Source organism: Dermacentor albipictus, chromosome 6 (assembly GCF_038994185.2).
Source record: "Dermacentor albipictus isolate Rhodes 1998 colony chromosome 6, USDA_Dalb.pri_finalv2, whole genome shotgun sequence".
Lineage (NCBI taxonomy): Eukaryota > Metazoa > Arthropoda > Arachnida > Ixodida > Ixodidae > Dermacentor > Dermacentor albipictus.
In genome coordinates this window covers 82,712,186-82,727,969 of record NC_091826.1, presented here as the reverse complement: position 1 = coordinate 82,727,969, position 15,784 = coordinate 82,712,186, and the positions used below count along the sequence as shown (strand labels likewise).

Genomic DNA, 15,784 nt, shown 5'->3' with positions numbered 1-15,784 from the left:
CTCTCGTACACCAGCGGCAGCTGCTATTTCATGGAAGAAGAAGAAGAAGAAGAAGAAGAAGAAGAAGAAGAAGAAGAAGAAGAAGAAACTTTAATAAAGAATTGTCCGGCAGTTCTTGCTGTGGTGGCCTCAGGTGACGGCTCGAAGTCCTTGGACTCGAGCGGCATCTTCGGCTTGCCGGACGGCCCAGAGCTGGTCTGCCAGCTCTGAACTTCTGATAGCCGCCTTTCAGCGGCGGCGACGCCTACGGAGAAGGTCCCGGGTGGCTCCCGCATCCGGGGCAGCGTCGGGAAGAAGCGAGCTCGAGCCTTCTCCTACCCTGGCAACGGCCGCGATTATGGACGCGTCGCCAACGGAGCTGGTTTACTACAGCCCGACAGCCTCTTTTCTTTCCGTTCGATTTGCACAATGGTGCACAACAGTACGACATACCGAAGCATGCGGAACAGGTGCTTACAAAAGCCTGAAAAAAGAACAATAGGAATTCAACGCTTCGCACTGTCAGCGCGGCCGGACAGGCTGCATGTGGAATACGCACCTGCGAAAGCCTGACAAAGACAGAAATGCAATAAAACACTGATGCAAACACGAATTCGTGAGCTTCGTACTACGCGCGGCCGGTCAGGACCGGCTTCCTGTGGATGGCTGGGTGGATTGATGTTATGAGTGTCCCCTTTGGAACGGAGCGGTGGGTTGCGCCACCAAGCTCTTGCTATTATACTGCCTAATGTCCTACCTAGGCTAAAACACAAAGAACAAGAAAAAAAAACACGATGAACTCCCACAACCAAATTTCCTGACGCCCTATTGTGAACTTTGCTTCTGTACGTCTTTGATTTTTGCCGTTTCCCTGCTTCTCTTGTACCAATCTTCCAACTGTCTCTTAATAATCACTATTGCGGACATATTTACTTTTCCCCTGCTCTCGCTGAACCCATGGGCTTCAAGGAGGATAGAGGTGCCTAAATCGACTGCTGGGCAGATGTCTTCACATTCTAATAAAACATGCTCCATCGTTTCCCTAGCTTTACCGCAGAATATCCTTCTGATACTACATACATATCCTAGGCATATCCTACCTGTGGGATGGATGGATGTTATGAGCGTCCCTTTAGAACGGGGCGGCGGTTGCGCCACCAAGCGCTTGCTGTTATACTGCCTAATGTCCTACCCAAGTTAAGAAAGAAAAAAAATAACGCTATGAACTCCCTCAACCACATTTTCTGACCCCCTATTGCGAACTTTGTTTTTGTACGCCTCCGTTTGTACTTTCCCTACTTTTCTTCCACCAATCTTCCAATCGCCTCTTACTAATCTCTATTGCGGACATTTTTACTTTTCCACTGCTCTGAACCCACGGGCTTCAAGGAGGCCAGTAGTGCCTAAATCGACTGCTGGGCAGACGTCTTCACATTCTAATTGTATCCTACCTGTGGGTGGGTGGGTGGGTGGATGGATGGATGGATGGATGGATGGATGGATGGATGGATGGATGGATGGATGGATGGACGGACGGACGGACGGACGGACGGACGGACGGACGGACGGACGGACGGACGGACGGACGGACGGTCGGATGGACGGATGGATGGATGGATGGTGGATGGATATGAGCGTCCCCTTTGGAATGGGGCGGTGGGTTGCGCCACCAAGCTCTTGCTACTATACTGCTTAATATCCTACCTAGGTTAAACAATGAAAAAAAGCACTATGAACTACCACGCCCAAATTTTCTGATCCCCTATTGCGAACTGTGCTTTTGTATATCTCCGTCTTTTGTCGTTTCCCTACTTTTCGTCCACCAATCCTCCAATCGCCTCTTACTAATGTCTATTGCGGACATGTTTGCTTTACCACTACTCCCGATGAACCCAAGGTTTTCAAAAAAGCCAGCGGTGCCTAAATCGACCGCTGGGTAGACGTCTTCACATTCTAATAAATGGTTCCTCAGGGTCGAATCTCCACCCACAACAGCCTAAATCAGTATGAAGCAACCTCTCGGAGGAGGCTGCAAGCAGGAACATACCCAAATCTAAACACACTAAGCAAGATGTTTCCCACCCAGTATAGAGACATTTGCCCCTGGTGCGGCGCCAAGCCCACCTTATATCACATTACATGGGGATGCGTTCAGAATCAACAGTTCCTTCAAATAAAATACCCGAGTGCGGTGCAGTGGGAGAGGGTGCTCTCCAGCAGCGACCCGAAAGTCCAGCATGGACTAGTAAGGCACGCTCACCGAGTAGCCACCCTCAGTCGTGCCCTGGAATAGGGGTTTCGACCTTGCGCAGCTGGGGAACAAGACCGTGAAGACGGCCGACCGCATCTGCCAACGCTAATTTCTAACCAATTATAGCAAATAAAGTTTTTCCTCCTCCTCTAATAAAACATGCTCCGTCGTTTCCCTAGCTTTACCGCGGCAAGCACATGCTTCTTCTTCCTTCTCATATCTCGCTTTACAGGTGCGTGTTCTAAGGCATCCCGATCTCGCTTCGAAAAGTAATGAGCTTCCCTTTGAGTTATCATAAATTGTTTCTTTCCTGATTTTGTTTTTTCCTCTGAAGTAGTTACTCATAGCAGGTTTTTTTTTTTTTCATTGCTGCCACCCATGAGATTATTCCAGCCTCTCTGACTTTCCGCTTGACCTTCTTTGTTGCTGTGTTGCCCACCCTATATACAGGCCGCATACTTGCTGGTAAGCTTCCTAGTTCTTTTCCTCCACTTTGAATCAAGGCTTTTCCTGTACAAGTACCTGAACACTCTCCCAGCCCATTTACTTTCTTCGATATTCCTCAGCCGTTCTTCATACTCAATTTTACTGCGAGCTTCCCTCACTTAAAAACTAGTGCCGCCCATGTCACCCTGCACAGCTTCACTTGTAGTCTTCCCGTGGGCGCCCAATGCGAGGCGACCACTGACTTTTGGTTCCCATCGAGTCCTGATTGTACTACTGATTTAAAGCAAACAACCGAATTTGCAAAAGTAAGTCCCGTATCCTACTCATAAAGCGCCGTCACGGGACAGCTGCGAGCGGTGTCAACGCGGGCGCCCGAACCCCTGGGGTACACTGTACTAGAATTAAGGAGAACGTTCGCCCCATTTTATCCACTGTAGCCCTGGCACGTCTTCTCACTAGTAGGTGTGCAGCGCAATAGATATGTCAGCTGGAAGTAGCGGATTGTCCTCTCTGTTTCAGCGTTGCCATATTTTTTTGGCGGATGTCGCTAAACTATTACAGAGAAGCCGCTAAATGTCTGGTAAGTTTTGCATAACTGTACTGAATCGTGAATTTAAAATTACGTTGGCATTTCGGGGCACCATATATCATTAACTAACGTGGCGTAAGTCATCTACTGAAGCTTTTCACCTTTGCATGATGACGGCGCAGGTGAGAAATAAACACTTAACTTACCACCAATGTGTATAGGCCTCTTGATTTGCTAATATATCTACACAAGAACGGTTGAAGCGAACTTTAATATTGCGTTTACCTTTATATTGCACGGTTACAAATTGAGGACAATAAAAACGTTTATAATTTAATTTCTTAGCAGGAGACTATGGCGCTTGGAGCACATTGTCCCAGCAAATTCTGCATAGTTCTCGCGCTCTTGAACAGGAGAACAAAATTCTTCAACACGTGCTTGTCCGATATTATTAATACGATGATAACAATTACGTGATCTTTAGGTAGGTCAAGTCTACCCCTTAACCACCTGAAAGCTTCGTGCGGTTGATTTGTCCAAACGCTGTGACAAACCGAAGCCGTGCGTTCAGATTCGCATGGACGAGCCCAGCCGTTACTACATGTACGCCTTTCTGCATTCTACCTGTCTGATTATGCAACTGCGGCGTTCCGAATCTTACCATACACTTTTCTTGCAATTAGTATTGGTAATTTTGTTGTTGTTGTTGTTATACCGGTACTGTCGTGCACGTTCGCCATATAGAACGTATTTAGTGAAATTGCAGAATCTGGAGCGCTAAGATTCGCTCAAATCGGTTTCGTAAGAAAAGCGCATTTTGTCAGCACAATGTGAGGCCCTTTAGGACCAACGTGCTGCGAAGCACAAGCACATTTGAACACCACCGACGCGAAGAAGCCGTTGCTTCATCATGGTCACGAACCTCACGTGCTGTACAGTCAAGTTTGGGCCGCTTATTCGTTGTTTTTGAATAATAAAGTGCGTTCTAAAAGTCATTTCCGAAGCAACTGTTCTAATATTGAAGTCGCTAAAATGTCGCTAATTGTTATGTCATGTCGCTAAAAAGTCGCCGGTCACTAAATAGAAAAAAGGTTGTCACTAAACAGACAAAAGGTCGCTAAATCTAACGAGAAAATCGCTAAAATGGCAAGACGGCTTTCTGCGTGTGTTGTCCTGCTTGCGCTAAAGTTCATTAGGAGCAGGATGGTTGCCGACGGAAGTTAAGAAAAAGCTTTAGCTCGGGCCACTTCCACCGTGACTTGGGCCCAACTCCGATGCGGCCTATTCGAATACATGCAAAGCGCAAAAAACGCTTTTCTGAGATAACCTCTGGACCGATAACCTCTGGACCGATTTTAATGAAATTTGTTGCATTTGAGACAGAAAGTTAAATTCTAGTGACTGTTGAAGCGGAATTTCGATTTAGGGCCTGTATTTTGTTATAAAGATTTTCAAAATTTCGGAAGTTCGAAAAGATAGACGCACGAAGTTTACAGATGAATAACTCTGCATCAAGAACAGATATCGCGGTTCTGTAAATGGCATCCACTTTATCATTAAAATCGCACACATTTTATGTCATTTTATATTTTACATGAATACATTACGTTGTGTACAAGGGGTTCTGCAAAAGCTGTATTCCCATATTATTAAGATTTTTGAGAGTGTAATATCAATTTTGTGCGCTTTAGATTTAGCATTAGTTGCAATTCGCATAATTGTAATATCGTTTTTCATTCCTGAATTACAGAGTTGTAAACATGATAGTTTCGTTTTCTGAAAATTATCGATTTTTGCAACTTTTTAATAAAAAATTTCCCAACTAAATCAAAAATTCGAAAGCAAGTCACTAGGTTTTTAAATTTGTCTTTTAAATGCAACAAACCTCGCCAAATTTGGTGCAGCGGTTGCCCGAGCTAAAGCTTCCTCTTAAACCCGAGCTAAAGCTTCCTCTTAAACGCAGTCGAAGCCGGCAACATGCTTTGATGAAGTTGAAATAATAAAATTTGCAAGTGAAGTATGGGTTTTGCTGAATGCGTGACAGGCGTAAATAGAGTTTTCTCAAGGAGCAGTGTACGCTTGAGTTTGCTGGTTGGATATTGCAAGAAAGGTTTCCAGTAGAAAGCACTGATACGGAAAGTGAAGACACACGCCGTCACGCTGGACCAGCAAATCAACGTTAAATACTCGCTTTCAACAGTTTTTATAGCACAAAACAACCAATGCATGGTCTTTTGTACGCGTACTTGTCACGCGAATAGCCTGTTTCTTGAGCTGGTAGACGAGTTACGCAGGCAGCCTTTGTCTATTTCTGTTTATTTATTTATTTATTTATTTATTTATTTATTTATTTATTTATTTATTTATTTATTTATGACGATTGCTAGACCAGTGGAGTGTCGTGTCTTTTATCTTCCGTCCACATCGCTGCTTTCAGCTGGAAACCCTTCTTGCTTTGAAAGTGGCCTTCGTCGTTCTGCGTTTAAATTCCCTGCTGCTTCTGATGATGATGATTATGATGATGATGGGCTATAATGTTTTCATCGCTCTATTTCTCTCAAAGAAACCGGATCCCACGTCATTCCTTTCTTTTATATTGCTTTTAGCGCCGTATCCTCCAGTTGAAAAGGAAACCAACAAAATGTCCACTGTTTACAGAAAGGTCGCATCGGCGCATGCCGAGGTCAGTGACATGACACGGCTTGTCACAACTCTTCATACTAGCTCGCCGTGGCCCTACAGCGCTGCAGTGTATGCACGCTGCGGCGCCACTCCCGCAATATACGCCGAGCGGCTACAGGGAATAGTGAAGGAAGTAAATGCTGCAGGAAACAAATTGACGGAAGGCGAGCGGGAAATCTCCAGGAAGGAGAGCAAGATTTCTCGGAGAAAAGAGCGCGTAACGGTCCGGGTCTTGGCCAGATTGCTTTTTTGTCGTCTAATCCGCACTAAGCATAAGATGAATGCTGTCAATCATAAAAAAAAAAGGATGTCGCGGTGGAGAACGAAGTCGATGGTGTCTCGACCGCTCCCTCCTCGCAGACTTCGTTGTTGCGATGCGATTGCACGGAGTTTGCATACGAGCGTTACACTGAAAGTAATGAATAATGGCCAACAGCAATAAACGAGTTATTACGATTCGTTGCTGAAAGCGAAACTTGTTAATTTTCGCGAAACTTGGGAGGATTTATTCGACATTATATACAGAGAGATGAGAGTCAATGTACCAGTCGTCGTACAGTCATTACGGGCCGGCAGCAACTCGAACTTCTTGCCGCGGGCCGCAGCGTCCGAGTTGCTGCCGGCCCGTAATGTCTGTACGACTGTTAATTGACGCTCACCTCTCCCTGTATATAATGTAGAATAAATACTCCCAAGTTTGCTTTTCATCCCGAAGTCCGTCCTCCAACCCCTACATGGAGCAAACGGTTCAAAGAAGGACGTGAAAGTTGCAAAAGATGATCCAAGACCGGGCCAAAGCCACCATGCTTTGTGTTGCATGGTGGCTTTGGCCCGGTCTTGGAACATCTTTTGCAACTTTCACGTCCTTCTTTGAACCGTCCTTCTTTGAATTTGCCAACGCAATTGCAAAGGTTGATGGAGCTGATTAGACAGTAACGGAAAGTAAGCATCGATGAACTGGCAGAGCGTGTGAACATCAGTCACGGTTCGGTTCACACCGCAATTCATTATCATCTCGGTTGTCGGCTCTTGTATGCGCAATGGATGCCCAAGATTTTAAACAACCGCGAGAAGACGGAGAGATTCGGCGCTGCCTTGACTTGTCTGATTCAGTATCGCAATGAGGGCGACGACTTTTTGTGTGCAACCGAATCATGGTGCCACTGCTACGAGCCTGAAACACGACGGCAATGCTTACAGTGCAAACATTCGAATTCACCAACCCCAAAGAAAGCAAAGGCCATCATTACCGCCGGTAGGGGTTGTTGCCTTTTCTTTTTTCGATCGCCAGGGGCCATTACTGATCGAATTCGCTAAACCTGTAGAGACTCCCAATCGTTTCCGATATTGTTAACCGTCGGATCGGCCGCGTGTCGCAATCAAGAACAAGCGACGTGGAAAATCGGCGAATGGGGTCATCTTGCTCCACGACAATGCCCGTCCCCACATCGCTGATGTGGTTAGCACAAAACTGGCAAAGTTCAAGTGGGAAACGCTGCAATATCCGCCATACAACCCAGACCTTTCGCCTTGCGACTTGCGCATTGTGGGTTAATTGAAGAACAGCTCCAAAGCAATCAGATTCGTGTCGGACGATGACGTGAAAGAGACAGTTACAGACTTTTTGAAGCAGCAGCCCAAGGGGTTTTATGAGACGAGAATCACGCGAGGCATTAGTCAGTGGGACAAATGCCTAAATTCTCATGGAGACGACTTTTAAATAGAGTACCCCGTTTGTCATATATTCGCATTGGCTCACTTTCATATGACTCGCCCTCGTATATTTTGCAGAACGGCTTTTTATAGGTGTTCTCTGTTGCGACTATAACTTCGGTGCAATTACAATACACGACCGGTGACAGCTGCTGCTGCACAATACATTGGAACAAAGGACATTGTTGTTGAAATTTTTCCCTGGCCGTTGCATATGTACAATAATGTGAACAATGTTCTTGAATGACAGTCTCACTAAAATATTTGTCCTCAACTTGTTCATTTCACAGGCTTTACATTTTTCATATCAGCTGCATGCACTGCTTTGCTGGTTTCGAACTGATATAGTTCTAAAGTTCGTGTGATCTCTTCTTTACTTATTGAATCAACAAAAAACATTGAAGCATTGATATCAGTTGTTTCGAGCGCAATTTTTGGGACACACGAGTACATTCTTGCATGAAAAAATGAATATTTTACTTGTGTTGATTGTGCGTAGCGTTCAAGAATTGATTTGCAGCATCTTTGGCAATGGCGATGCAGTTATTGTTCATTTATTTGATCCCCCGACAAATTCTACGAGTATGAGGCCGAGCTGCGACGTAAGCACCCTCCCCTCTCCCTCCCCCGAACGAAATTTCTGGCTATACGCCACTGAGACCTACGTTCAGCGGCACATGCCCACTCGATCGCACATACCGAGTTCCTAAGTTGCCTAACTGGGCACGTAGCTGGTGGCCTAAGTTGTATAATCGAGCAAGACAGCTGTCATCATGGCCAGAAAAGAGGAAGGAAGGGACAAAGAAAGTTTCGCCTTAAAACACGCGCCGTGGTGTATAAGCCGAGCGGTCGTTGTGCTGCATGAGCTCGAGCTTTACCGGTTCGATCCGTGCCGTATTTCCTATCCTCTCCCTTCTCTGGTTGCGTTCTGCACGGTGTGGAGAGGGAGAGACAGCGACGATCGTGTGCATGCCACATTGCCAGCTGACCCAATCAGGTCTCTGGCGAACAGAGGGTCTGTCGGGAGGTGGTTTGGGAGGAGCAATTGAGGTGTCAGAAGTCGGGCTCCCGACACTTCGTGAGCATTATGGATGTAGAAGCGGAGCTCTGCACCTTCGGCATTGCCAAAACAACGTGTCGAATCCCATTTTTAACTTAAATTAAGTGCCAGTAAATAGTCTGTGTATCCTGGGACCCGCATGCAGGTATGGAACATAATCGCTCTTCAAGGTGCTGTCTGTAGTCGACAGGTATGCTACGAACGTGAAAAAAAAAACAGTTCTTGTTTAATTTAGATACCACGGTTAGATGCCAAGAGCTTCAAATCTACGTACGTGGAAGAAGTAACCGTCTCCACCTGCTTACTATGGTAAAAACTGCATTCCCTTGCCTAAATGCAGAGGTGAAGCTGGAACTATGTGCAGTACATTGCCACGACGCTGCTGCATGATGGAGTTTCACGCAATCTCGAAGAATTCTCAACGCACTTCAAGGTTGCTTTCCGCCGTCTGTGAAAACACACGGGTCCAGATCGCTTTAGTGCCAAATTCCTGGAAAGCGGATGACAAGAGTATGAGTAAACCACCCCTGTACAGTTCCACATGCCCCGGAATTCATATCCAGAACGAATAGTTAGAGTAATTGCTCCCGAGTTAATTATGAAAAAAAGTAAATTGAAGGCATTGTGGCAATATGTTGTATAAGGCGTCTTGTGAGGACACGAAACCTCGCTGTTCTTTAAGTTTATATAGAGTCTATGCATGGACGTCCCATCTCGAGTGGCAAGAAGCAACGAGGGCGGTGACACCTGGGCCGCTATTTTGTAGCGATGCCTTTTGCCTTATTTTATGCTATTCTTATCATCCACCACACACGGCCGCCTGATCCCGTTGATGATGTGGGCAGACCGTCGCTCTGACCACTGGCCAAGCGCGAAAAGTCTGAAAAAGCATAGAATCGGAAAAGGCATCGCTACAAAATACCGACCCAGGCCAGCGCTGCGGTTTCAGCCCCAAGTAAGCTGACCACGTCGGTTTGAGCAGGAAGCAAAGGGATGAAGAAACGTTAGTCATATGACACAACAGAAATAGAAACTAATGCCGTTCCTGAAACACTTGAAACGCAGTACGCCATAGCCACAATGATATAAGACGCTCGAAAGGACACTGTTAGCGTCAATCATGAGCACGATTTTCTAGTGAAGCCTATCGCTCGATTCTATGCGACTCTTATCATCCACCGTCCACGGCTGGCTGGTTCCATTAATGAAGTGGACGGAGCGTCACTCTGGCCACTGACGACGCCCGAAAAAGCGACAGCATCGAAAAAAAGGCATCGCTGCCAAAAACGCGGACCGTAACACACTATGAAAGATAATTGAAACGACAATAAATTCATCGCATACCATTGCACGAACACTTCGTTCACGCATAGATTCCAACATGCCCGTTAGATCGATTCCTTATATATATATATATATATATATATATATATATATATATATATATATATATATATATATATATATATATATATATAACTTCGGCACTCTCGTGTCGTAGCGTGCCAGCGTGCGTCCGTCTGAAATTGTGTTCGAACGTAGGCATAGCTTGTCAAAGGAGTAGTGCGTCAAGATGAGCATTGCCTGACATCGACGCTCCGACTTGTGTGGTGCACAAGTATAAACGTTTCACGACATTCGACGTTGCATGTAGGACGAAAATTATGTCAGTCGTGCACATCGAATTTGGCTGCGTAGCATTTAGTTAAACGCTTCACAAAAGGTTTGCTTCAAGTAAAGGCCAGCGCGCACGTTATAATTGCACAATTATTTTCCTCGCAGTTCAACTGCAGCCGCACAGTCGTTTTAAAGCTCACCTAACCGGCGCGTGGCGATGAAATATTCGCCTTCGATCCCCGAACAACCAATAATATCGGCGGTCATCGCTTCTACGTTGTGCTGCGTTCGGTAATCTTTCGTTTGGGTACGTACCGCCGCCTCGATGTCCTTCGTGCATAAATGAAACGTATACTGAGAAAAAAAAAAAAAAGAGAACAGTCCGTAGTTGGCGTTCAATCGTCTGGCACAGCTAGTCGAGTGTTTCGCTGCAAAGGTAGGCTCTGTTTCATAACGCGATTGTTCCGATCGGACACATTCAATTCGCCGTAAGCGCATCTGGTTTCTTTTAACACGCCTGTTAAGCTCCACCGGAGCAAGCGAACAAAGGCTTTCGGAAAAACTGCGCATATTAAGCCACGTTCCGCACTTCGTTTCCTGCCCGTCTGGAAGCATCAACCTGCAAAGGCGTGAGCGCAAGACGCGGAATAACGAATGACCCAGTGTGCTTCAGCAAAGATAGCGCACGCGCCGCGATATAAGTTGCGCTGCCGCCTCCCCTTCCCCCCCCCCCCCCCCGTCCCCTTTGCGCCCTTCACGTCTTAGTATAACCTTCACAGCTTCTTTCCAACGTTGCGCAGCTTTCATATCTTTCACGCCAAAAGGCGATGAGGCGCGGTGGGGGTGCGCGCGCGCGCGCGCTAGTGACGTCATGCATCGCAGAGATGGGCGGCCGCGCAGTAGTAGCAGACGACTCCGCCGTCGCAGCGTTCGCGCAGCCGGGGTCCACTGCGGCGCTAATCGAAAGTAGTGTCGCCAGATGTCGCCACAGCCCTCTTCTAAAAAGATATAGAAAACGGAACATCGAGCGCCACGGCAGAAAAGAGAGAGGGGCGGGACCTGCCCCCGCGATCTTTTCGTTTTACTCGCGATCTGCGCGCACCTCTTTAGGGAGCCCCGAGAAGCAAGAGAGAGAGAGAGAGTCGGTTTTTCCCTAAACACGTCGCGCGGGAGTCCATTTCGGCCCGCCGCAAGTGGCTCTCTGCAGCCGATTCCTTCTTGCCGGCGCGAGCCCCACTGCTCGGCGGCGCCGGACCGAGAGACAGTCCGTGGAGCGGAACGGCCCTGCTGATCGACCAGCGTTGCTGCGCGCGCGTGCTCTCCGCCGAGCGATGCGGTTATAGCGGATCGGCCGAACCCGCCGCTCCGAGCACGAGCTTCTCTCCCGAAGGTGGAGCGCTTCTGCCGTCGCCGCAGGACCTCTGCAATCCGCGCTCCTCTTCTATTATTCGGCAACTCCGACGGCCCGCCCCGGCCGTCTCCGTTCGCGGGGTCATGGAGGCACCGGCCGGTGGAGCGGCGGCGGTGGACGGCGTGTCGTCCGTGTCCAAGCGCGAGTACTTTCTGGACCTGTTCTGGCGCCACAAGCACACCACGATCACGCTGTGCTTCGTGTTCTGGAGCTTCGGCATGTGCGTCGCCTTCCTGGGACCGACGCTGTTGGATTTGGGTTGCAAGACCCAGACCGTGTTCTCGACAATGTCCTGGGTGTTCTTCAGCCAGTCGCTGTTCATCCTGCTCGGCGCGGCCGCGGGCGGTGTCCTCGTGGAAAGGTCAGTGCGTTAGTCACCGTTCAGAGCTCGGGTCCTTCGCGCAAGCGCCACTTGTAGAACCGCCTTGATGCGCGAACGTGTCCGCCGTAGACGTCTAGGCGTTCCCGTCATGCAAACCAGCTATCTGTTCGATCTTTATATTTCCCGTTGGTGCAAAGCTGCATGAGCCACTGGGTTTTTTCAACGAGAATGATCCACATTAGACGCTATAGAAGGAACTTACGCTGAAAGTTACTTTCCTACCGCTTCTTTGGCAATTCAAAAAGTCAGCGTATCATCCATCCCTTTCCATGAGGATTGGTCGGGGGGGAGAGGGGGAATTATTGGAACGTCTTTCAAAAGTTGTTAGAAATGGCCGTTTTTTTTCTTTTTTGTTTGTTTCCTGCTATTTTTGTTTTCTGTGCATTTCGCGATCTGGGTGACTCGTGTTCGTGTTAGCACGTGCTATCTCCAGTTTCCGCTAAGCACGCCCACGCCCAGCCGGGCATGCCAGGTGGCGACATTGCGCGTATAGTGAGAAACTGCTTTCGGGCTTGGCGTATGCATTCGACGCCGCACGAACATAGCATCTATATGTACGAGAGGCAACAACCGTAATTTCAATCGGTCGCCTCTGTCAGCAGCTTGGTGTAGGTGCAGCACTACCATACTACACAAACGGGCTGCCGACGCGAAAATGTGCGGCGCTTTTTCAGGAACTTCCGTTTCACGCCAGCGTTCCACAGCTGCTACGCCCGTTTCCATGTTCGCACACTAACACATTTCTACGCACCGCTACTCGAACCGGAGACTGGCGAACATATGCGCCATACGGTTGAAGGAAACTGCTCGGTTTTTTTTATAAATATGTACGCTGTACTTCGATTTTTGGTGTAGCGAATATTTCGCGAATGCATTGTTTTATTATGCTTTTTTTTTAAATTGGGAAGCCCGTGTTGCGCACTTAAAAGGGGGAAAAAATAATTTCAGCTGATTAATTCGTCCAACATGTCACAGCAGCTGACTGCGTTATGTGCATACAGTTGACCTGTGCTGCCCGTCTGCAAGAAGAAGAAACAAACAGAAGAGTCCCAAAAGGTTAATATAAATAAATGAAACAAAATAATGTTATGAGAATTCTTACATTCTGGCACGCGGACGACGACTCAGTTTTCTTGAGATAAATGTGTTTGTTTAGATAAGAGTATTTTTTTTATGGAGCTCCCCCCTTTCGTAAACAGCCTGACGTGACGGATCGTGCCAAAGCGAAGTGAGAGACCTGTGCGAAGATCTGTCGAGCAGTACATTTGCCACGCGCCGTGACTACCACGGGATCTGCTGCGATGGATTTGTCCGAGTACCTGCATTCGCTGCCATAAGCTGTACGTCAGTTGTACGCCGAGATCTTTGCCAGCAGCGAGCGGTAAAACCTGATCCTTTCCTCATAGACGGCTGCAAAAAAGATATCCGAAGTGTTGGCCAAACGTGCGATTCGGCGACATATATGTTTACCTAGCAGTGGAATCGTGCCGTTCGCTTAAGGCGTGTATACGGTCTTGCCACGGAGGGACATGTGCGGACCATTGGTTGAACTCACTGAGCATTGTGCAGACGATTGACACCTACGACGGCGATCAAGAAGCTCAATCACGACGGAGAGAAACCAGATCGAGCAAAATCGCCGTCCTTTTATGCCCGTGTAGCAGCCGGCACTCCATCCAAGGCTGTCACAGCCGCGATCGAAAGTGCCAGTGTGACAGGGGCATCAATCGATGCTGCAGTAGCAAACCGCTGTTCACGTAGTTCACACTAATCTAATGCAATACGTCAAGTAGAGACTGAAAATCCGCCTCCGTGGCATGTGCTCTTTTCATCGCGTAAACGCGAACGTGACCGCATTTGTCCCGGCGGTTGCCTCCTGCGTTTGCTATCTAAATTAACATCATCCAGCATGGAACAACTCGTCGGTACAACGAACCCTCTAGGTGGATGGCGCACAAGAACACAATAAAAGCATGAACACCCGCGATACACGAAGCTGTCAGCGCGTGCCAACGCGCGATGCGCCGTGCTTTTTTGTCCACCAAACACTCCCGTGCTTACGGGAAGGTCACGTGACCGATTCGTCGTGACGTGGACCGGGAGAGGTCTATCAACGCCGTATAGTTCTTTTCACCTTGCGCCACGCGCGTGGCAAAGGGAAGCAAGCACAAGGGGGGGGGGGGGGGGGGAGGGAAAGCTACGGCTTTCTGTTGAGCACAAGTGAACGGTGCTCGCGTGTACACATTAAAAACATCAATCAATTTGTTTCAACGAACGTTTAGATTGTTTATTTCGAAAGGTTGCAGACGACCGTCTGCTGAGGCCCGCACTCGTCTCCTCCGTTGCAGGAATTTTGTATTCCGCGCAGAAGGCGATCGCTCAGAAACGTGACGGTCCGCATTTCGGCGAAATAAGCAGAGACTTCTGCCAGCTATATAATGTTGAGTGGATGCACACGCGAGGCTTACTTTAGAATGTCGTTTCTTCGCGCTGGCCTGTGGCTCGTTGTTGTTATGCCCAGTCTAATGCGAAGGCCTCTCCCAGCGATCTCCAATCAGCCCTGTCTTGCGCTAGCTGATTCCAACTGGCGCCTGCCAATTTTCTATGGTTTCATCACCCCAAATAGTTTCCTGCCGTCATCGGCAGCGCTTCCCTTCCCTTGGCGCCCATTCTGTAACTCTAATGGTCCACCGGTTAGCTACCCTACGCCTTGCATGGCCTGCCCAGCTCCATTTTTTTTCTGTTAATGTCCACTAGAATATGGGCTACACCCGTTTTATCTCTAATCCACACCGCTGTCTTCCTGTCTCTTAAGGTTACGCCTAAAATTTTTTTTCGATCCATCACTCGGTGCGTAGTCCTTAACTTCACAATCTTATTCGTCAATCTTTAAGTTTCCACTCCCTATACGTTAGTACCGGTCGAATGCCTTGATTTAACGTTCTATTTTCATTTCAACGATAGTTGTGAACTCCCCGTCATGATTTTGTAATATGTGCCGTATATTCTTCTGTCTTCTGTTTTATCCTTCTGTCAATTTCTCATGATACGAGTCCCCGGCGAGTAATTGATCTAGATAAACGTGCGCTTGCACATACTCTAGAGTCTGACTGCCGATCATGAATCCTTGTTGTCTTGCCAGTTTGGTGAGAAATAGCTTTGTCTTTCGCATGTCTACATTTAATATATCCTTATATTATTCACCATATCATTATGTTGTATTCAAAATATTATTCATGCTTGTATCTCTCTCGCTATCATTTGTTGCAACTCACCCCCGTCGTTCCTGAATAGGACAACGGCGTCTGCCAGCCGTAGGTGGCTTAATATATTCGCCGTTGATCCTCACTCCCGATTCTTTCCGGTTTAATAGCTTGAACACTACTAAGCATGGAGTTAATAGTACGGGTGAGACCGTGTTTCCTTGCCTGCCCCTCCCCCCTCCCCGCTTTTTTACCAGTATTTTTTCGCACTTTTCGTGATTAAATAGGGTAACTGCGGAGCCTTTATAGATATTAGTTAAGCTTTTCACCCATGCTTCCTTCGCTCCTTGATTGTGCACTTAGTGTCTGTGTTGAATCAAATGAATTTTCGACATGGATATGGGTACCCCTTACTGAAGCCAGTCTATTCTCTTGTTTGGTTGAAGTCAAGTGTTACCCTGATTCTATTGGAAATTACCTTGGTGATTATTTTATACAATACCGAAAGCA

General features: G+C 47.5%; 1 protein-coding gene across 2 annotated transcripts in view; it reads left to right on the top strand.

Moving 5' to 3' along the window:
• The first annotated feature begins 11,294 nt into the window (after positions 1–11,294).
• Positions 11,295–15,784, top strand: part of LOC139061250 (major facilitator superfamily domain-containing protein 4A-like) — a 457,040-nt gene continuing 452,550 nt past the window's right edge. For both annotated transcript variants that reach the window (XM_070540958.1, XM_070540957.1), the window contains exon 1: positions 11,295–12,050. In XM_070540958.1, coding sequence (XP_070397059.1) covers positions 11,773–12,050 — 278 coding nt within the window. In that variant the 5' untranslated portion in view covers positions 11,295–11,772. The remainder of the gene's footprint in view (positions 12,051–15,784) is intronic.